The sequence below is a fragment of the Haplochromis burtoni genome, unplaced genomic scaffold (genome assembly GCF_018398535.1).
Source record: "Haplochromis burtoni strain Fernald_Lab_line unplaced genomic scaffold, NCSU_Asbu1 Contig_318, whole genome shotgun sequence".
NCBI classification, from domain to species: domain Eukaryota; kingdom Metazoa; phylum Chordata; class Actinopteri; order Cichliformes; family Cichlidae; genus Haplochromis; species Haplochromis burtoni.
In genome coordinates this window covers 233,431-255,893 of record NW_024582679.1, presented here as the reverse complement: position 1 = coordinate 255,893, position 22,463 = coordinate 233,431, and the positions used below count along the sequence as shown (strand labels likewise).

The following is a 22,463-nucleotide window of genomic DNA, read 5'->3' as shown; positions in this document are numbered from 1 at the left end:
TGTAGATCTGCTTATTAGCTTTTATTTTATTGATAGTTTGATGGAAAAAGTAATGTCACTTTCATGTGTGTAGGAAATATGAAGCCACAGTCATCAGCAGCTATTATAGTTTGCATAAAGACTGGAAGTAGGGGGGGACACCGGAAGTATTGCTCTCTGATAAAAGAAAACCTTCCATTGAAAGGAAAAAATACAAATAATTGATATTATCCACTAACTGAGGGGGGTGGAAGTGGTTAACAAAAAGCTTTTAAATGTCCTTAAATCTAAACCACATGTCAGACAAACAACATAAAAGGCATTCAGTGCATAATGTCCAAAGCTGCCACAGTTTATTGCTATTCAAAGTCCAGGAAATTGCGCTTTAGTATCGTCACGCTCATGTCTTTCAACCATAAAAAAATCACTTTCAGTATCATTTAGTATTTGATCTATGCTTCAAACAAAGTGGCAAACGATCACGGAAATATATTAAAGACAGTTTGATTTTTATTGTTAAAAGCTGCGGACTTCTCTAAAGTACACCTACCCAGTAGGTGTAGCAGAAAAAAACAAGAGAAGAAAATAAACACCCTTGTCAAATTACTCACTCGCTCACCTCACAAATAACCTGCACTGGTTGCAAATATTGCAAAGTAATTTAACTTGACCTTTGGAAGGTAATGGAGCCACTGTTAACCATAAATTCAAGGATGAGTCGAGTGAAACGCGGCCACATAACAAGGGCTGAAATTCGTGAGACATTCACTCTGCTTTTATCTAAAGAGCTTCAGTAAAAGTCGTGGCATTAAGTAAAATGAAGTGGCTTTAATGAGACATTCTAAATATACATTTAAGAAACTGAATATGGGTCAACATTCTTGGATGGGTAACGGTTAGAGCATTTACATTTCACATTCCTGGTCTCCAGAGGATGATTTGTACTCACTTTTTTAGCCCCCAGCCTGCGCTTTACATTTGCAGTTTTTTGTGATTTACCGTGACTTTCATTGCATTTTACTTCTAGCTCGTTTGTGTGTTCAGTACTTTTTTTTTTTTTAATTTGCAGTTTTATCAGCCTCAACAATACTTTGGGTTTAATTTAAACTACTAGGTCTCCAGGCTAAGGTGATGAATGTAGGCAGCATTGCAGATTACCATGTTATGTTAGCTTTGTCATTGTGAGCAGGTGAGCCTGCTGTCAGTAGCATTCAGCTATTCCTTTTTTTCCCTCCTTTGTGTTGTCCCAGCTTCATTTCAGTCCTTTTTAATAAATGTGTAATTGATGAAATTAGGTAGATTATGTAATGTGAGACTATATATTGTATATTTTTTCTGCTTTTGAGCACCGCATCAAATCTGTGAAGGCTCTGGTTATGAGTGATTTTAGTATGAACTTAGTCTTTTTTACTCTTTTGATTCCTAGCAGACCTCCATTTCTGTTTATGAGGCTGCAGCTAAACTTGGTCCCGTTATGTCTTCACTTTCTCTCCATCTACCTTCCGACCCCTCTAGTTGAGAGGATTCTATCTTTTCTGATGTGGATTTTTGCATTGCTGTGTTTTTACATTCAACAATACTGAATCTGCTTTTCAGCTTAAAAATTCAAAAACACAGTCTACATTAGCATATGTAATGCCCTTGCACATGTGGTTTATTGCAGTGGTTGTCATGTATGCCTGCAGATTGCATGTTGTGCCCGGTAAAGTGATCAAAATTCAGGGACCACAGAAAGTGACAACATATAGAAACAGCTACAACTTCAACGGGTGGAGCGTTCCTGGATTTAGATCCTACTTTTAGTATCGTACAAGGAAAACAGCTCAACAAAATTTTCTGCAGAGTAACAGCATCCATTACATGTGTCATCAAAATGACTTTAAAAGGTCACATTTTTGGCTTTATTTCTGAAAATTGTTGGAGTGTATCATGACATAGCCTCAATTATAGCATTTCCTGGCTTGGAATGAGAAAAGTCGACGTGGCAAATTTGTTAAGCTTATAAGGGAGGGTAAAGCAGGATCTTTCAAAATTGAAGATAGATCTTCTTCATTGTGAAAGACACTGAAAGAAACCAAAGAAAAACAGAAATGAGGAGTTGAATATCTCATAATGCAAGTCTTAATTAAGAAAACCTTCTCTTTGAGGCTGGTGGGGATTCACTGAGGAGTCGTTGGCATGCAAACACAGGAAGAATTCATTCCAACCCAAAACCCAGCAACAACTCACTGAGGCCACTTTTATATAGGCGCCTAGTAAACACAGTAAAAATAAAAGGAAAAAAAAAGCTTCATCTGGGCCAGACTGAGGTAGCAGCTTGTTTGAGTGATCCCACACAGCTGAGCAACCTTCTGTGGCTTCGTCCTGGGTGCTGTAGGGTGGAGGGCGGGTGCTGTCCTTGTAACTGCTGTAGGTCCCCAGGCAATATGAGTGCCTGAGTGACAACCCCCTGCTGCCTACCCCTCGCTTATATTTGCATTCATATACTATTAATAAACTTGAATTTCAGTGCAGCAGAATTTTCCCCTTTTTTTGCAAGTGACCAGAACCTCCTTGAGCTTATACATCAAGAAAGATTTATAATTATTTATGAGTGTATTGATGGTTTATCCTCATAAATTTACATGAATGTGTACACTTTTGTGAATGTTATTTGAAGATACTCTGCTTAATATCACATGGGACAGACTTGAATGAAATAAATGTTATCGATTGGGTGTTTTTTTCTCTCTGTCTATCGAGTAATGAATTAATCATCTTACTGATGCATATCTGTGAAGTAAAATCTGTCTTTGACTTAGCTGGTCTCCTATGTGCGTTCTCGCTCGTTTCACTGTGGAAAAACTAGTCTTCAAACTACTGTTAGTCATGTGACTTGATATAAGGGCTGCATATGGTGGTGTAGGAGAAGCAGGAAGGTGAAGAAGAGTGCAGTATGAAGGGAAGTCATGTTGAGCACATCCTTTGAGGCACACAAAGTGTGACCTGCTAATGAGATAGTTGATGATTCAGATCACATTTATGGCATCAAACAGCCTCACCCTGATGTTATCTTTGTGCTTGTGCTTTTAAAAGAAGTCGTGTCTGTTTATTTGCGTGTCTACCGTCTGTCTCTGTGCTGAATTTTATCTACTGCGAGAGAACCACTGGCTTAGGAGAGATTTGACTGTGTAGTAGTATCTTTTTTTATTCCTTAAAATGTATATTCATAAGATAAAGATCATATTTTTGCCTTGAAAGATGGATGGAAATAGTTTTTTTTTTAGATATATTTAAAAACCCCGCAAGCTCAGATTTTTTTCAAGTCTGTTAGAAAATTGTCCATTTTTATTTTGGAAGCAAAAGTGCTGACACGCTGTGGACTTTTTGTTGAGCTTTAAAAAAACATGGCTGCTCACTCTCTTTGTTTGCTGCTGTATGCAGCAGTACTATCTCAGTGTGCGGAACAAGACGGTCCCTTGATGTCTGAGTTACTCAACTACAGACTATTCCTGATAAATACCAGCACTCCTTTTTTTTTGTCTCCCCATAGAGGAACAAACGTCTGAAAAGAGGCATCCATCTGTGTCTCACGGTTATTTGAAGGAATCAATTCGCTGTTACACTCTGTAATTACTAAAACATGCAACTAGACAGATACATTAATGATTCATTATGAGACAACAAACAAAGCAAAACAATTTTTTTTTTGTCTACAGCTCTTCCATTTATGAAAACCTATGCTAAAATGGCAACAAAGCAAAAAAAGGAAAGAAAAACAAAACGCAATTAATGACAATGTATTTTAAAAGGAGAGCTTCAATCTTCAATCCAAACTAGATCAAAGAAAAATTCCTAGTGTATGTAGGTCAAACCCGTCTTTGTTTCACACCAGGCCAGATTAGATTTTACTTCAAAATTGGTTAATTAAAAGTGTGTATCATTACTGGTGTCATTGTTTCCGTCTGTAATTTAGAGTAATTCTGCGCTCACTGCTCAGGTTTTGGTGTAGTTTCTTCACTCAGAAGAAATGCTGCTGTGCATGACAGCCAAACTTAAGACCATGAACTTAATAGGCACAGAACAGACAGAATTATGTGGAAGGATTTTTAGCAGCATTAAATAATCTTATATCGTTTAGCATTTGCCTCCACAGTCTAGTGCATGCCACAAATTTCAATATGCTTTCTTAGATTAGAGCATTCTTTGAAAAAGCTGGGATAAATCTTCCTTTGCACTTACTGTAAATATCAGCAGGTTTGACTGTGCTGTAACAAAGAAGGTACAGCACTGTGCAAAAGTCTTGTTTCATTACTCATTTATTTATAATTTAATAGCAATGAGAAATACTTTTTTTGCAATGTTTTAAAGTGGTCTTGAGCAGTAGTTCTAAATATCAGTGCTTTTCTTTGGGTGTTTGCTGCTTTTTAAACTTTATTCATTTTCATCCCAGTTCTTGTACCTGACCACTTTTATTTTCACAATTTTTTATCATTCAAGCAAAAAACAGACAGCTTACTCAATGTGATGAATCAGTGTTGTGTCCACACATAACAGACACCCGAAGAACCAACTTTAAATTGTATCTTTACAATTTGTTTCTAGCAGCCTGTCACAAACACACATCATTTGTTCCTTTTTCTTTAGTTGTATAGAAACGTAGTTGTATGGAACGATAACACAGTTTGACAAGCATAAAACAGTATTTTTGCACCAACAAGGTGATTCCCAAAGAGCTGTTAGCCAAAACCTGGCATATCTCATCATTGAGTGCAGTGTGTTTTTAACAAATGCGAGAAAAATGGAAAAATGGACATTTGGAGGATAAAAGATGAAGTGAAAGGCCTCAAAAACTGTCTGCAATGGTGCAATATCTAAAAGTCATGTCCTTAAGAAATAGGGAAAATATCCAGCAAAGACCTTAAAGATGCATCTGGCCCTTCAGTTGATCCATCTGCTGTTCCCTAAAGCCTCATCAGAAATGGTCTCAGTGGAAGGGTGGCTGTCAAGAAGCCATTCTTAAGGAAGGGAAACAGGGAGAAAAGACTGGAGTATGCCAAACCTGAACAGGTTTTATTTGGTGATGAATCCAAATTTGAATGTTTTAGTTCAAATTGTCATCAGGAGAGAATGTTCAACAATGTGTATTTATAGCCTGTAACAGTGCGGGGGCTCTGTAACAGATGATGGCTACATTTTCAGCCACTGGTGCTGGAATTTTTGTCAAAATTGATGGAATTATGAACATATAAAAGTATTATCAGATTATGATCCATAATGCATTACCATCTGGAAAGCTGACTGGCAACAGCTTTATTTTTTAGCATAACATTGGCAGTGTGCAGTGAAATCATACCTGGGTATAGTGGAACACTATCAGGCATGGAATGGCCTCGCCAGAGCCCAGAACTCAACGTTATTGAAGCAGATCATCTCGACAGAGAACAGAACAAAAAGGCAGGCTACATCCAAACAAGAGCTTTGAATATCTTTCAAGAAGCCCGGAGAATTATTCCTGAAGACAAATAAATGAGGGAACTTGCCTTACAAAGGTGGTCAACCTTACTAGCATTGTAGAAACTTTGTTTTTGCCTTTTCTGTTATATTTCTATTTATTTCGTTTAAAGAGATAGCTGTCCTTTTCCAGGCACAATATAAAGAAATGAGGGGTGGCTCAAGACTTTTGCACAGTACTTCAGAGTAACTCCAAATAACCCCCATCACCCTAATAGAGACTATTTCAAGAATGGAATCTTACATCAACATAAATACTTAATGAGATATTTGCAATTCACTTTGGTAATTAATATCCGAATTTATGCCTAATTTTGCTTCCAGCATCACTCAGAGGATTACAGAGGTGTAGTAGGAAGTCAATATTTGCCAGAGTGCTTTCACTAGGTGCACAGACCCATGCCACAAGTAGATTGGGCATGCATATTGAGTGCAGTTTTCCTTACATTTGCTTCTATAGGCCTATTGGAATTGTTTTCATAGTCTAGCAGGCTCCATTTGGAGAATGGCTGAATATTCAACCTCCACTGGTCCTCTAATAGAAAAAAATGATGGATGAAAAGAGAGAGCTAAACAGCTGGAGAAAAATAACCATGTGGTACATTAGGTGCAAATGCAGGACTCATTGTCATTGTAACCCAAGAACCTGCTCGGATAAATTCTAGATAAGAGGAATAATTTCAGAAACATTTGCAGTTCACTGAAGCGTGAAAAAGAAACCAATCACTGCAACAGAGGCATACTTGAAGACAAGAAGACCTTGAGCTCCGTCTAAATGCCTCAGTGACAAGCAAACACAGACTCCATGTATGATTAAATGAAACATACCATGCAACAGAATATCAGGCTCACTTTTTTGCAATCTCTTGCAGGTTATTCTTAAGCATTTTCCTTTTGGTAACTTCGCAGTCGAACTCCTGTTTTGCTCTTTCACCTGCTTATTCGGTTTATCCAGATTCAAAAAAATTGCTTTAAGCTCACCGCTGTGTTCGCTGCCATAATACTGAGTATCACTATGATCCCTCCTGTTTGGTGTCAGCTGTGGAGTCAAGAAAAACAGTTCAGTCCTATCCCTAGCAAGCCTGAGTGTGTGTGTGTGTGTGTGTGTGTGTGTGTGTGTGTGTGTGTGTGTGTGTGTGTGTGTGTGTGTGTGTGTGAAATCTGTTCACGTTCAGGCAGTAATTGCTGAACCTGTAGCCTCTCTGACCACTTCTCTGTCCTTCCCCAGGGTATCAGGTTGACTTTTACTACCAGCAAGTCATTCATGCTGAATTTCTTTAGCAGTGCAGTTCTGGTTGTGACCCTGATGTGATCCCAAATGTTCCATTTAAGAGAATACAGTATCTAATCTGTTAGGAAGAGGAAGTTGGATTGGAGGTTTTATGTGGCAACCCCATTACTCTCATTTTTTAATGATCAGTGCCAGTGGCTTGTGATTATAGACTAGGATACCAGCAGCAGTGACATTCCACATAAGTCATTTGGTAACTCATCTTTATTCTCACCATAGGGATCATAAGGCTAGACCACAAAACAAAAGTGTTGAATATCATCCTTATAATGTATACAAATGTCCATTGTAACAATTACTGAGCCAATTACATGAGATTGATACTGGATCCCTCCTTTCTTTCCATTTTTTTTCTTTGCTTCTCTTTTCTTCTTTCTCCCAACTAAACAAATTTTCTGTCTGCTGAATGGAAATCTCTTATTTTCACAGGCCACTTTGGTATTATTTTTTCTGTACTCTGCATCAACTCTTGAGTCATCGCCACATCTCTCACATTTCTACCTGTTACCTGTTATGTTTATATTTATTCGGATGCTTCGTGGTCACCTCGCTTCCTCCTTTTTCTGCTTTAGCAGCTCTGTGGGCCAACATTGCATTTTCAGTGTGCAACACGTCCCTGCACTGTCTTTTCTCCTTTATTTATTTTCTTTGATTCGGCAGCACTCAGGCTATTTTATTATTTATTATCATTTTATTTCTCACGACTTAAAAAAACCCCTTCACTCAGCACGATGGAATATAACATTTGTTAATATTATTATCGGCTATAGATAATAGTGTTGTTTTTCCTTGTTGCCGCAATTGAATTGTCAAACGCCACGCCACATTTATACCCACACCTACTGTCTCTTCCTGTCATGCCTTTTTTATATTTTGAATTGGTGCTTTTTTAAATTTTATTGCCACTCACCCACTCACAATTTGTCTGTCCTAAGCACGCACGCACACACATTCTTTTCATATCTTAGTGAAGACATCTAATTGACATCATGCTTACCCTAATCCTAACCGTCAAGAATGAATGCTTAAGCCTAACCCTCAGCCTAAATCTAACCATAACCTAATTGTAACCCTGACGCTAAAACCACATTTTGAGCCTCAAAAATGCCTTCAAACTCGAGGGGATGGGTATTTTGTCCCCATAAGTCACTGGTGGTCCCTACAAGTATAGTGGCATGCAACTTTTCTGTCCTCACAAAGATGTCTACGTACACACACGCACACATACATGCATTCAAACCTCCTGACATAAGCTGGTGTGCTGTATTTGTCATGTTTGTTGCATATTTGTGTCCTTGATGCATTTCTGCAGTGTATGTCTGAACTATGTGTTGCAAGAAAAGAAGAAAAACCAGCAGATGTTAAAAAATAACTATTAATTTGTGTGCTGTGTTGTAATAATTTACATTTTATCCATAAGATTTTTGAACAATGTTTACTTTTAAGTACGTTCATTAGCACCAGCTGTGTAGGCTGGAGTAAAACATGGTGCATTTGTAATGTGTCTCGTCCACCCACTTCCCACAATGATTGACCAGCTGTGCGCCTCTTTCTGGAGAAAGAGGTCGGGGTATGAACTTCTATCTCAAGCTGTGTTTTACTCGGGAGAGATTGTCTGAAAATGTGCAGCTTTATTCCCCATCTCCACTGTCTACAGCAGTTGGCTTTTCTCCCCAAATTTGTGTGTGGTGATTTGGAAAAGCTATCAACACACTGAATATTCATTAAGGTTGAACTTTAGTTCATTTTTTTATTTAATTCACAAACGAAAACTTTATGACCAAGGCTTTAGTCATAGAGATTGTCATATAACCTTCAGTCTACCTGGAATGTCTGATGCAAAGTAAATAGTTCTGTGATTGTATATCTGTGGTAGTTTATAAAGTGAGCATTATTTTAGGTCACTTTTACACCTATTGTTGGTTTTCTCTGGTCGGAATTAGTTGACGAGTTTGTAAATTTGTAGCTTTTTCCTGTGGTTTGGTTTGTGAACTCCAAAGGGCGGGAGCAACAAAAGTAAATAGATGAAGAAGGTGCTGCATTCTGAATTATTGGAAAACAGAATTTACGTTAATTTCACGGCTAGTTGCTGGGCCTTTCCACATCTATAGTACTTTCCCACAATTAGAATAGAAGCGTACATGGCTACGGGATGTTTTTAGCTCAGACTTGTAACGTGTGCCTGGTAGTTCGTTCAGATGTGAATCAAATCACATTCAAACCATAAATGGACTGCTCTGGAGTTTGTTTGGAACCGTACCAACACCACCAAAGGTCTTGGTGTGGTTGTTTTGGTCCGAGTGCAAAGACTGCGTTCAAACAAAGCACAAACAAACCACACCAAGGGGGGAAATTAACCAGATTTCCATTTAAATGGACTATACAACTGTAGGTGTGAGAACAACTTGAGAAAACAAACCAGAATTCTTGAAGATGATATGTGTAAAGATTGTGTACTAGTAGTTTCATGTACACTCACCGACTAGTTTAGGTACACCTTGCTCGTTCTAGGTGTGACACTATTTTCCCTTCCGAACTGCTTTAATTCCTCATACCACAGATTCAACAAGGTGCCGGAAACATTCCTCAGAGATTTTGGTCCACATTGACATAATAGCATCACACTGTGGTTGCAGATTTATCAGCTGCACATCCATGTTTTGAGCTTTGTGACATGGTGTATTATCCTGCTGGAAGTAGACATGAAAAGATGGCTACACTGTTGTCATAAAGGGATGGACAGCAACAGTACTGGGGTTGGCTGTGGTATTCAGACTCAGGTGGTACAAAGGGGCCCACAATGTGCCCATCTGCTTCATGGTTCAATGTGTTCTTCTGCATAGATTGGTTGTAACGAGTGGATCTGAGTTACTGTTGCCTTTCTATACCCTCCAAGCAGTTTGCTGTGTGACCTCTGGCATCCAAAACGCATTTTCTCATGCTTCAAAAATGCTCTTTTCTGGACCTTTCTCTGTAAACCCTAGAGATGGTTGTGTGGGAAAATCCCAGTAGATCAGCACTTTCTGAAATACTCAGACTAGCCCATCTGGCACCAACAGCCATGCCCTGTTCAAAGTCACTAGAATGACATTTTTCCCCATTCCGATGCTCGGTTTGAACATCAGCAGGTCATCTGCCTGAAGGCATTGGGTTTACGTCATGTGACTGGCTGATTAGAGATTTGTGTAAACAAGCAGCTGAACAGGTATACTTAATAAGGTGGCCAGTGAGTGTATTTAACTGATACGATTATGTATGATGATCAAAAGCAAACAGTACAGCAGTGTCTCTTTGCCATTGTATTGATAATAAAATGTCAGTGATGTTTGGTGGCGTTTCACTTCACCATAGCAATATACTGCATCATGTTAGATGTATGCATGTAAGAATTATGCTGTATGCGTCCTACTTTTATGGTATCACTACTTATTCAATGTTTTTTTATAGACAGAAAAGTATGACAGCAAAATAATTTGAGTTGTCAGAAAAAAGAACAACAAGAGCTCAAAAATTTAGGGCAGGTGAAAAGAAAGGCTATTGTTTTCTGCCACGTGAACCAGTGACAGTGCAGACAGACCTTGATAGATTCCATGTACCAGTCTTCTTCCAGTGGTGGAAGAGAGAAGTGTATAATGTATCTGGTTTTACCATCAAATTGGCTCGGGGCACCACTAAACGAGATTAATTGAGCACCCCGAGTGGCTCCCAGACCAGATTCTGACCCTGATGGGTAATTGGCCTGTTGCTTTTAATGAAGAAAGTGCATGTTACCCAGTGAGGAAAGCCATTAAAATTTACAAGCTTAACTGTAAGCACCTTGCTTAGACATTGAGACGTCGTTATTTTGTGATCAATAGTGAGGCCTATTTGAACAGGGAGTAGCTGACCTAGGTCCAACCACACACACACACACACACACACACACACACACACACACACACACACACACACACACACACACACACATGCATTGAGGACTCTAATTTGTGTTCTGAAGCATGTAATTCATTGAACTGTTATTGTGTTTTGTTTTTTAAAGTCAGCAATAAATCGGTGATATCATTCAGTAAGATCAAAATCTTCACAGAAAGAAAATTAGAGGAAGTAGAACAGGTCGTTTACTAATCAGAAGGTTTCTGGTTCAATTCCTGGATCTTCTACTCTACATGTTAAAGTATTCGTGGGCACAATGAGTCACCCCTGATCCATCAACTTGTGTATAATGATTAAAGTGTTCTGACTGCTCAGATAGTATATTAAAGCGCTATGTAAGTCCATTTATCACAGCGTTTGGGCTGAATTGAGTTTTTTAAAGCACTGTGATGCTTCTTTTTTTATTTTCATGTTAGTAGGAGTTTGAAATTAACAGTATCCATGACAAGACTTACTTATACCCAAGATTTGTGCTGAATCAGCTTAAATATTTTTTCCAACAAGTGCAACAAAATTACATTTCTTGACTAGTCCCTCCAGGAAATAAGGATTTGCATGTTTCATCCACCCTGTCTCTGTTGGCTTAATGCTGCTTCAGAAATGTTGAGTGTTGGTAAGATTGTTGAGAGCAAAGGGTGTGGGTTAACGGGACACACAGCTCAGATACGCGTACAGAAGGATGCATTTGGCATAACCAGTGCACTTAAAAGTGTGATTATTTGAGAAATGATGTTTCATATAGATGTCATTAACTGTTTGAAGTTAGGTTTATATTCAAATGTCAGCTCATCCTCTTTTAACTTTGAGAACTCATGCTTAAATTCAGCCAGTCAAACTGTGCACTTGTCATACGCTATAATATGAAATTTCTCCTGCTCAAGATTTATTTATACTACCTGCCCACACATTGTAGTGATATCTTAGAGTGAAAATGGCTCGTAATGAGTATACAGGACTTGCAGCACAACACTTATGTGCACGATGTCTTTTAGTAGCACATACCTTCTTGTTACTTTGTGTCTCAAAATACTAATATGTTTTTTTAAAACATCAAAGCAAGCTAGTGTTGACCGCATATATACAGCCTGTGAAGCATCTGACACGCCATACCTGACCCTGGCAAATTGCAATTCATCTTGTGAGGAGGGTGTCAGTTTTTATGACCTTCCTATTCCCATGATAAACCCGTCTATCAGAAGGATATTCTTCCAGCCTGAAGCCTTCTCATGCTTTAGGGAAAAACTTTGATTTATTTGCTGTAATGCACTCTTTCTTGCAACATCTACCTTTAGCAGATATAGCTAACTGTAGCAGTCCCTCATCTGCAGGATACCCAGTAGAGGCTGTAATTCCCAGCAGACTCAAACACACATTATATTTCTCTCTGTGACAGAGATGAAATTGGGCCAAACTTGCGTGAAATGCTTCTACTCCTGGTGGAGAAACATCCTTAAATGAGAAAAAACTCAGTTTGACACAACAAAGATTATTTCCTCTTTCAGACAAATTAGCTATTTTATGTTTTATTGTAAAGCCCGGGAGCTGTAACTGTGGAAATTATTGACAGCAGGCTGTTTTTATTGGAGACTGACTCATTAGATCTGACTGGATCAGTACAGTACCTCCATTTCTTTGTGTTTTTTTTCCCTCTTCTTGAGATGGGGTGACTTTGGGACATTTTTTGAATTTTAAGCGCAGACATCTCAACATTCACTCAACACCCTCCTTTTCAAAATCAAACATATAGTGAGTTTCATCAGACGCGCGCTATGTGACGCGCAGTATAAGCATCCTTCAGATCTACTGTCGCTCAACGCTTTTACTCAAACTGGTTGTAATTGATTGTAGCTGCTGATTGTGGTTTTGATCACTTAATTGAATCACATAGTGCTATTGCGCTTTTATGTGTTTTTAATAGATTTTGTGTAGCCGTGGAGTTCTTTGGCACAAAGAAACAAGCTGCAACAGGCTGAAGCTGTACTTGTCTGTATTCATTATTATTGGCTTTGTTCTCTGCAGGGTAATGAAAATATAAATAAACACTACCCTCGTTGTTTAAATACATTTTTTGCCACTTGGAATATGTCTAATTTCCTAAGAAATAATTTTATCCTGCTTGACACCAAACTGAACGGTCTTAGTGAGTCATTGCAGGCTCCGAGTACAGCTGACGACTGGTACATAACTTTGTTTGTGTCCCTAGCCCTGAGAGGCACACCCTCTTTTGTTATCACAAAGTATTGAATTTTGCTGTTTGCTTGTTTGTTTCGAACATAGACCCTGTCCTTTTCAGCACTCTCCAGCCTCTAGCCTGCATGTATTTTTTAGCTGTAACGTCTTAGCTTGAGTCTAGGGACTGCAGAAGGCTTTAGGGGCTCAACATCACTGAAGTTACCGAGGCCATGGATTGTGCTGGAACATCTGTGCGGGGGGGGGGCTTATAAGTTGTTTTTTTCCCAGCAGCTTCTTGGAAATCAACACAGGTCTCAGAAAACTAGTGAGACCCTCAGTTTCCCTTTCTGCCCAAAAGCTAAGGAATAAGGTGGGGTGCCAGGATTAGGGCTATATGCTAAAGCCATGTGTTGAGGGCCTTTTGCTGGAATCTCTAGGCTGTAGATGGTGAAAGTGACCTGTGATCATGTGAACCAGAGCTAAAGGCAGGCATTTCAGTTCTTCATAACACTGACAATTCTCTCTTGCTTTCATCTCCATGTTCCCCTTCTTGATGCTTCATTATCTTTGGTAATTGATTTGCCACGTGATTCATAATGACTGTGCTGTGCAGTATTTCCAATTATTCATTGCACGTTCTTCTTTCATGTCTTAGGATGTTGGGATGCTGAGGAGAATGGAGGCTGTACCTAGGCCGCGTGCCTAGCTAACCCATGAAGAACTGACAGGAACAGTGCTGGATGGAGGCCAAGACACTGGATGGCGAAGACGAGGAATCACGCAGTGCTGTTTGTTCTCTTTCTCAGCCAATCCAAAGTAGATGCAAAGTGTTCTGTAATGTGCCTCGGCTGTTCACTCTGTCACGAGTCACCCAAGGAGAGATGGCAAAAAGAATCAGGATAGACAGTCAAGGCTAAAGAAACTCTTATTTCTGCAAACTGTAGGGTTATAAAACAATTCTAGATATATAGATAGCTTTTCCTCACAGCTGTCTGTTGGATTCATTGGAACTAGAGGCCTACACTAGATAATAGATAGTCAGCATCATGTGCAGCAGTAAAGGAGCAGCTTCCTGGTTGTTGTTAGCTGGATTGGTGCTAACAGGAATAGCTTTGGAATATGAGGGGGTTCCTGGTCAGTGGACACGTTATGGCCAGTGGGATGCTAAGACAACAGGTGAGCTGAGCTTTATTCTCAAAACCAACATCAGCAAAGCCCTGGTGCTCTATCTCGATGACGGGGGAAACTGTGACTTCCTGGAGCTTCTCATTGCGGACGGGAGGCTTCAGTTGCGGTTTACCATTCATTGCGCAGAACCCGCCTCCCTGCACACGGAGACCCACATCAACGACCAGCGCTGGCACAGAGTCCTTCTCGCTCGTAATTACAGAGAGACCAAGCTGGTGGTGGACAACGAGGAGAAAGCGACTGAGGTGAAGTCCAAGAGAAAAGAGATGGCAGTGGATAGCGACCTCTACGTAGGGGGAATCTCACCTGACGTGCGCCTCTCGGCCCTGACTTCCAGCACTGTCAAATATGAGGCACCCTTCCAGGGCTTTATTGCCAATTTGAAACTAGGAGAAGCGCTACCAATACTGATGGATGGTCAAGCTGTCCATAATGATCTGGAGTATATATGTGACACACATTCTCCATGCAGCAACAAAGGCCTGTGCTCCATCAACCAGGGAGAGGTTTTCTGCGACTGTATCAGTACTGGCTACAGGGGAAGGTACTGCCAAGAAGGTGAGAAAAATACCATGTGTTTCCATGACTTAAAGGCAGTAAGATTTTATTTAAATTGTGCTTCTTTCGGATTAAAAAAGGGATTGTCTGACTAAGGCAGACACAGTTATAAGGGTAAATGATAAAAGTCAAAATACAGTGTGACAACACCACAAGCATGAAAGTTACAAAGTCAGCAATTAGAACTGTGAGCTGTTCAGCGATGTCTAAAGTATAAATAGTTCACATATTTTCACATACCTTCCAGATATACAGTGCATACCTTCACTGAGCTCCTGAGGATAATCAATAAAGCCCACTTAACCGCAATCCAGGCCAGAGTACACTACAGCACCGCTTAGAAGCCGCTCGCCTGCGTGAGCTCAGCTCTCTCAGCAGTTATCTTCACAAGTCAAAGGATAACAGCTTTCTAATGTGATAGCTGTTTGCATGTTTTCAACACTGGCACGTTAAACGGGCCACCAAATGGAGCCCCTTTTCTTATTTTGGAAAATCTGCTTAAAATAAAAGGAGAAAAGAAGTGTTTTAAAGGAGCTTAGACACTTCTCGTTACCTAAGGTATAAAGATCAGAAAATGGAAGTGATTAAAATCTTTTCCACTTTGCAAAAACACATTAGGGTCCCTCTTATAGATGCTACTCGTGACTGTTTGCTTAGCTCAGAAGCTTCGCAGCCTTCTTCCAAGAGTCCATGCGATGTCCTTAGTGGCTAAAACGAATCCTGGCATCTATATCTGAGATCACGCATATGGGACATTATCCATCACAGATGTGATACAATACTATCATTATACCGAGCGAACAAATTACCGACTTTCAAGGCTCTGGGTAAATCATGTGTCACCAGCATGCATGCTGTGGCATAAAGAAGAAGCTCGAGGAAGGCATGGCATACCCATCAATGTTTGATGAGATGCAGATAGTAATCTGGCTGTGGATGAATTCTTCATATCGAGATTAAACATGTCTGTCTTTCATTCACTCCTGCAGCTGTCCAGAGAGAAGTAGAAGGTAAGACAATGCATTGTTATATAATGAGCATAATGATGAGCATAATTTGTTTGCCGTGATGCTCTTATTTGCAGAGGCTATTACCGCAGCATCAGTGGGTGAGAGTGTGTTTCGGTTATTATCAGGTTGTTATTGTCAGTTTGGACTGCAGTTCTGACATCCTACAAATTAAGCTGAACGGAGATATACTATCACTGGTCACAAGGTCACTGATGAAAAAGGGCCTAATGTGCGGAATGCTCATTGTATATATAATCACTGTGCTCAAGGTGACTAGAAAGGTCCGCCGAGTACGTGGGTGTCACACAATAGGGGTTACATTTATATACTGCATCACAGAGAAAGCAACTGTACAGAAATGCTTTGCTTTAATATTTATACATTCTATGTTTTCCTGTCCTGGCAGTGCATATATATCTCAAGAAAGCTGCTCTGAGGTTTATTAAGTCTTATATGCCATATATCTCTAAGGTAAATAAGTGTGTTTATCTCTAAAATGATGCCATTTTAGAGTTGAATGTACTCTGGCGCTGATCGCCACGCCCTTAACGTTAATACATTTTGATAATGCTTGAAATGTATTTTTTGCATAGGTGCCTTTTTTTTCTTAGAAGAGACACTTGTCTCTGAATTGCCAGCATTTTCAGTCACCGTAATCAAACGGGACTGATTTCTAATGAGGTGCACATGCTGAACGGAAATGAGGATTGAGAGCCGCTAGGAAGATTTGTTTAGTTGGCATCCGAGCGAGACATCCATCTCCCCGGTAGGAACTGCCGGTTCTGGTGAAAGGACAGTCCAACAGACTCAGGACACCAGCACAAGGTGTGCCGGACTGTTGCACATGATAAATCAGTGTTACCGACTCGAGATGTGCACCTGTACACACCTACTCTCTCAAGTCCTGCTTGCGGCACTTACATTCGGAGTATGACAGCAAAGATAAAAATGACATTTTCTTCATCTGCAGTCTTCTCATACGCCTGTGTTGATTAAATATACATGGTGTATCTGGGTATATTATTAGATGCAGTATTTATATGATACATGATTTGTTACTGATTCTCTCAGTGCAGGATTTCAAACTTATGCGGCTCTTGGTTTGTACTTTTCACCAACAGTTAAAACAGGATTCATCGCTGCACAATTTGCAGAAGCGAGCATTAATCATTGTTAATATTAGCAAAGATGGCATGGCTCTGCTCACAGCAAGCAGGCACGCATTATTAAATGACATGCTGCAAAGAGAGCACATCAGAGTGTTTATTGGATTAAAGCTTGACATGGAGACAATCCCCAAATGCAGAATGCATGAAAACAACAATGACGGGGGGAAGAAAAGAAATACTGACCAGATGCTTTTTTAAAAATTTCCTTCATATCACTCATACACTATTCTGCAGCAAATCTCTACCCTGCTGGCCTTGCATCAACAGAAATAGACTAATCTATGCATTATCTAAATTGCCTTCCCCCTACCCCAGAGATGACAAAAATGGTACGCTACATGCTATATTTGGTCTTGGCTGTGTTTTAACTGGTGCAGGAATTAGCCTTATTTGTGTGAGGAATGCTTTAAGCCAGCAAAAATCTTTTGGCACAGCAGGTGAGTCGTCCGAGTTGTTCATCTACAGTATGCTGCACGTGGGCCTCCCATCGATCCGTGCGGACAAAGGCCATAGTGGGGCATGCTTAGATGCCAAGAGAGTGCAGCATCCCAAAAAAAAAAATCAGGTCTGTGAACAAGAGATAAGAATAGCCACCTCACAAGGTGCAGTGAAATCAGTCAAACATATAGGGGAACCTTACGCAACACGCACTGCCATGTGCAAACACACTATCATTGTGTTATTTCCTCTTCAGATTTTCAGTTGTAAGCACAGAGTAATGACGCACTGAGAGCTTCTGGGATGATAAGGCAAGCATCAAAATCTTCGAAAGAAAGGACACGAGCGGTCCTGGTGGGTTTTGCATCTCTTCAGCAGCACTGACCTTGGTCTAATCCCTCATTACAACAGGCTTCATAATGCTGTACTTTTCATGCAAAAACAAATTTAGCAAATGCTAATCCTCGTGAAATGGTTCTTTCTTCGTAGTTGCTTGCTAATTAATGTCACAGTAATGACTGAGAGGTCCTTCAACATCTGCATTTGTTTTTTCATTATACTTCTTTCATTAAACTTACAAAGGTAGCCTTGCTTACCTTGTTAGAAGCATTTCCAGAGTTAATCGCGTTATAAATGATTCAGAGAAATAAAACTATTATGTTTTTTGTTTTGTGTTTTTTTTGGCAGTCCCACTAACATAAATTCAGCTCTTTTCATATGCTAAAATGTTTCAAAATCATGCTAGTTTCTCTCAGCCTTATATATTTAATATAAAACATATATATGTACATATTTAAATAATAATGTGCTTTTACAAGTGGGAAAAAAAAATCAATGAAAAGAATCCAGAGCTGAAGTGTTGGAGGAGGGGAGTGAGGGGAGTTAGCGGTCTAAAGGTCAGCAGCAGTGCACACGGAATAGCCTGTTAATACAACGTTTTCGGAAGCACCAGGCCTTCCTTCTGTAGCAGTGTTTGTTCGCATGTTTTTAGGTGCGCTCTTTAAACTTTTGCTGGGTATATTTGCACATGAAATCGCACAGGTCAAAAAACTTCACCTGCTCCAGGAATCTGTGGATTCAAAAACCCTCGTCATTCACCGACTGAATTACTTATTTTCAGCCAGCTCTAACTGGGATGTTGCCAGAGGTGCATTATTCTTGAGTGCTTGAAAACACAAAGAGTTGTTCTGCAGCAGCTTTCCTGGTTGTATGTTTTCAGTATCATAGATTTACTCGAGGTCAGGAGGTGCAGATGTTAAGGTGTGTGTAAGCACATTAAAAAAACCCAAAAAAAACGTGACTAGTAAACTATTGACGTAGAAAATCGCACGCTATTGTAGAGTATTGTGACCAATACCATCACATCACAAGGTAAATGAGTCGATTTCAGAGTACTTTTTACAACAGCAATAACAAAAAACTCCACCTTTTTTTGTATAATGAGGCCAAGTTAAAAGTATCCTAATAGTAGCATTTTAATAAAGTGATATTCAGTCGCTTGGTTTCTTATTTTATAGCCTACTTTCCAGTGTATAGCTTACTGGTAGGAAGGATAGTTTATATCCATACAGGCTTTCCCTTCTAAAGGGTATTAGCCAGTTATCTCTGCATTTTCACACACTGAGATTTGGATGTAAGGCACAGCCAAGCAGGATGCACGTATTCGATGGGTGGCTGCCTTTGTACAAGGGAAGCAATGGCACCACTCCTAATCCCCTTATAACTCAACTCCTAGGAAATGCATACATTCTCAAAGATTACGATGTTGACTTGGGTATTTCTGTTCTGGTCAACAACATCCATTCATCTTACTCACGGGTGCGAGTCAGTTTTGCTTGACCCAGAGCTCAACAACAAGTAAGTGAGTCAAAATTTGCTTCCGTCAAAGCCTTTTTCCTCATCTTCATATAAGTGAAAGACAGATATTTGCCAGCTTTGGCTTTTCTACTGCATTTGCTTATTATTTGGATGAAGGGAACCTCATTCCTGTCCGTGAGGACCAAAGGCAAAAGCATGGAAAGAGGATTTTTATTCTTCCCGCTATGTGAGCCAGTGGTGGCTTACAACAACAGTGTCTTTGTTACAGTTAATGGCACTGTATGCAAGCCTCCTTTGTAGCCCCTTGAAGCTGATGCTGTGGCTCATCTATGCTGTGTGACGCTCATAGCAGAATGATAGGCAGAGGAGAGAGGCAGACGGGATCTTAATCTAGTCACATCTTAGTACTGCTTGTGAGAATGAGATCACCTTAGGGGTGATGAGGGTAAGAAGAGGTGACATCATTTATGTATATGTACGTTGGCCTGTCATGTGCAGTGCACAGCCGCAGTGGGGGTGCACACAGCAGTGCTTTGTCTGCTCTGCAGACAGGGCTGCTGGTGAATCCTGTCTAAGCAGAGGCTCAGTCACTGGCTTTGCAGTGGCACACTGTATCAAAAGCCTACGTGTTGGCAGGCAAGGACCTTCCCAGGGGTAATCATGTCCATTCCACACCATGAGTTGCAGCATTAACAAGATTGTTGAGTGGGACATGCGACGAGATTTGTGCAAGAGCAACCTGCCCTCTTCATAAGGTTTTACCTAATGACTGAAATGGGGCTGGAATAGTGAGTAAGACTTGCTGTACAAGGGTCTTAGAGTGCTGATGCACTGATGAGAGGTGTTTGTGTCGGCTCACACAGTGGGGCTCATGTGCTCAGCAGAAGTGTTGCATTGTGTCAGCCCCAACTCTTTGATATCGGGAAAAGCAGGAGAGCTAGGCTACGCCATGCAATTTCTGCCTGACCTACTGAGATGTTTGTCTGTGTTTCGCTGTCAGTATATAGCACACGATGCATTGAGAGATTTAAGCTGGTTGAAACTGGATCAACCTTTGATGAGCAGTGCACGCAGGCTAACCTGCAGGGTTTTGACTGCAGTGTCACTCACAACAAGCACGTGACACGAAAACAATGTTTGTTCTCAATATTTGCTTTTAGAAGGCATTTCCATGCAGTATTTATGAGTACTATAATATGATCTCATGAAGTAAACTAACTGTTAATCAGTGCAATTAGCTCATATGTTCAGCACAGTAGCCAGTGCATTCAGGCTAACCCCTTTGCCCTGCCATATGCCATAATGTGGAGGCGTGATGTGGCATTTTTGTCTTTGGCTGACAAATTAGAAGATGGTTAATAGTTAGTGAGGCTTTACCGGAGTGCAGCATTGCTTTTTTCTTTGGAATTAAAAGGTTACGTGTGACAGCCTTAGATGTATTGGTGTTTATATTATTACATTAGGGCACAGACTTCAGGCTCCACTGTCAAACCCCGCTGCATTAGATGGTAAATCGTGAGAATAAAAATATGAATGAGAGTCGCTAAAGATTTAAAGGATAGGGAATGGTGCTTCGTCTGTCCTTTTATGAAATGGTGCCATCTGAAAGGTTAAATAGGCTCATCTGGGTTGGCTGAGCACTTACATGCCAAATACTCGTGTGGAGAAGTGGAGATCAGGAGATAGAAAGATCACAGAAATCCATGAACTAGCATTACCGCGGGTGATTTCTTTCTTTCTTCTTCTTCTTTTTTTAAACATTTAGTCTTTACAGTCGAAGCAGTTTTATGTATAGCTGGTACATCTCAAACGCTGTCTGCATCAAATAAACATACAATATGTGTTCCATTAGAAAAAAGCATCTATGAGAGCAACTACCTGCGAGGGTTGCACCTGTCAAGATGTTTTTTTCTCTCCTTGCCTTCCCTTTCCTCCCTTGAGATGTTTGTCTGTTTTTAGTTTGATTTCCCCTTTATATTTTAATTTGAACTTTGACATCCGTACCTTCCCCAGGATGTCTGTCACAAACTGCAGTCCAACATTGTGACAATGCTTTTGTTCTCCCGAACCTCTTTATGAACTTCCTGTTTTCGTATCCTTTTTTCTGTTCTTTCCCTCAAGGTCTGGCGCACCTGATGTTAAACCGCCAAGGTATGGGGTCTATTGGTTTGCTTTTCCTTCCCAACCACCTGATCACATTTCCCTTCCCCTGAAATCATTTTAGTTAACTGTGCTGCACTAATATTTCCTCTCCTCTTTTGTCATATACTTGCCTATTCGTTTTTTGCTTCCTCTCATGTTATGCTCACTATTCATAACAATTTTTGTCCGTCAAACCCTTGTCCTGACCACTGACTGAGCTACTGGAACATCACCTTTGACCTCTGCAGTTATTCGCCAAGGTAATGCATTTATGCTCATTTGGTTTCATGGTGTTTTCAAAGGAAACAGGTGTCAGTAATAACAAAAAAATACATTTATATATATAAAGGTATCTCATCTTACAAATGTGAAGGTCTGCAGAGAAGGGAGTTTATTTATGTAGGTGTTTAGACAGACATATTATGTGAGGACTTAGTTTGCCTTTATTTTCATTCTTAAGGTTGTTGTGTGCATAATTGAATTTTCTTTCTGTTGCACTGATGTCTCAGACGTGTTATCACTGGGTTGTAGATCAGTGGGAGATTTTAAAACAAAACAAAACATTGTTGGAAGGTTGTGGGATTTCTTTTCCTAATGGAGGATATTTTTTCAGGGAGAGGTACCACTGTGGTCCTCTGGTTGGAAAATAAAAAAAGCAGTAACATTGTGTCATGCCTATGTGAACAAATAACAATTATACCAGCTCATTTACAGGTGATGAAAATACTGAATATAATTGTATGATTTTAAAACTGAATTAAAATAAAGCGTAAAACATTTTCTGCAAGGCATACTTGGAATATAGGCACTTTGAAAAAGGGTGGATGTACTCTGCTGTGGTGAGGCTTTTGCATTTCCTCCACACGCTGTGAGATTTAGATAAACTTCATCATCCTGTCTCCATGGAGATCAGTGTTGTCTATAACGTACTTGGCTTTTCTGACCCCCTCATGTTGACCACACAGTATTTTCCACTGTCCCAGTTCCTCGGGAAAAATTGCTCATCTGACCAGAAAGAACAGTGGTGTCGGGTTATCATCGCAGCTTCTGTACTAATGATTTTTTATTTTCAACCCAATTATCCTTGATTATGAATAATGTGCTGCCGTGAACTGAAATAGCTGCGTATGTCATCTTTCACTCTCCCGCTCGGTGAAGATGGAATAAAAGAGGGTGTGGCAGCATCCGCATTTTGTCACGCATATGCGAACAAATAACAATTATACCAAGATCATTTACAGGAGATGAGAATGCTTCACAGAATGAGGTTTT

The 22,463-nt window shown here is 40.0% G+C and overlaps 1 protein-coding gene across 8 annotated transcripts in view; it reads left to right on the top strand.

Moving 5' to 3' along the window:
* The window catches only part of nrxn2a (neurexin 2a), a 128,566-nt gene that overhangs the window by 11,729 nt on the left and 94,374 nt on the right, over positions 1 to 22,463 (top strand). For 7 of the 8 annotated variants that reach the window (XM_042228326.1, XM_014339765.2, XM_005941409.2 and 4 more), the window contains exons 2-5: positions 13,524 to 14,614; positions 15,604 to 15,624; positions 21,171 to 21,200; positions 21,440 to 21,451. In XM_042228326.1, coding sequence (XP_042084260.1) covers positions 13,915 to 14,614; positions 15,604 to 15,624; positions 21,171 to 21,200; positions 21,440 to 21,451 — 763 coding nt within the window. In that variant the 5' untranslated portion in view covers positions 13,524 to 13,914. The remainder of the gene's footprint in view (positions 1 to 13,523; positions 14,615 to 15,603; positions 15,625 to 21,170; positions 21,201 to 21,439; positions 21,452 to 22,463) is intronic. The other variant, XM_005941410.2, reaches the window with a different exon arrangement.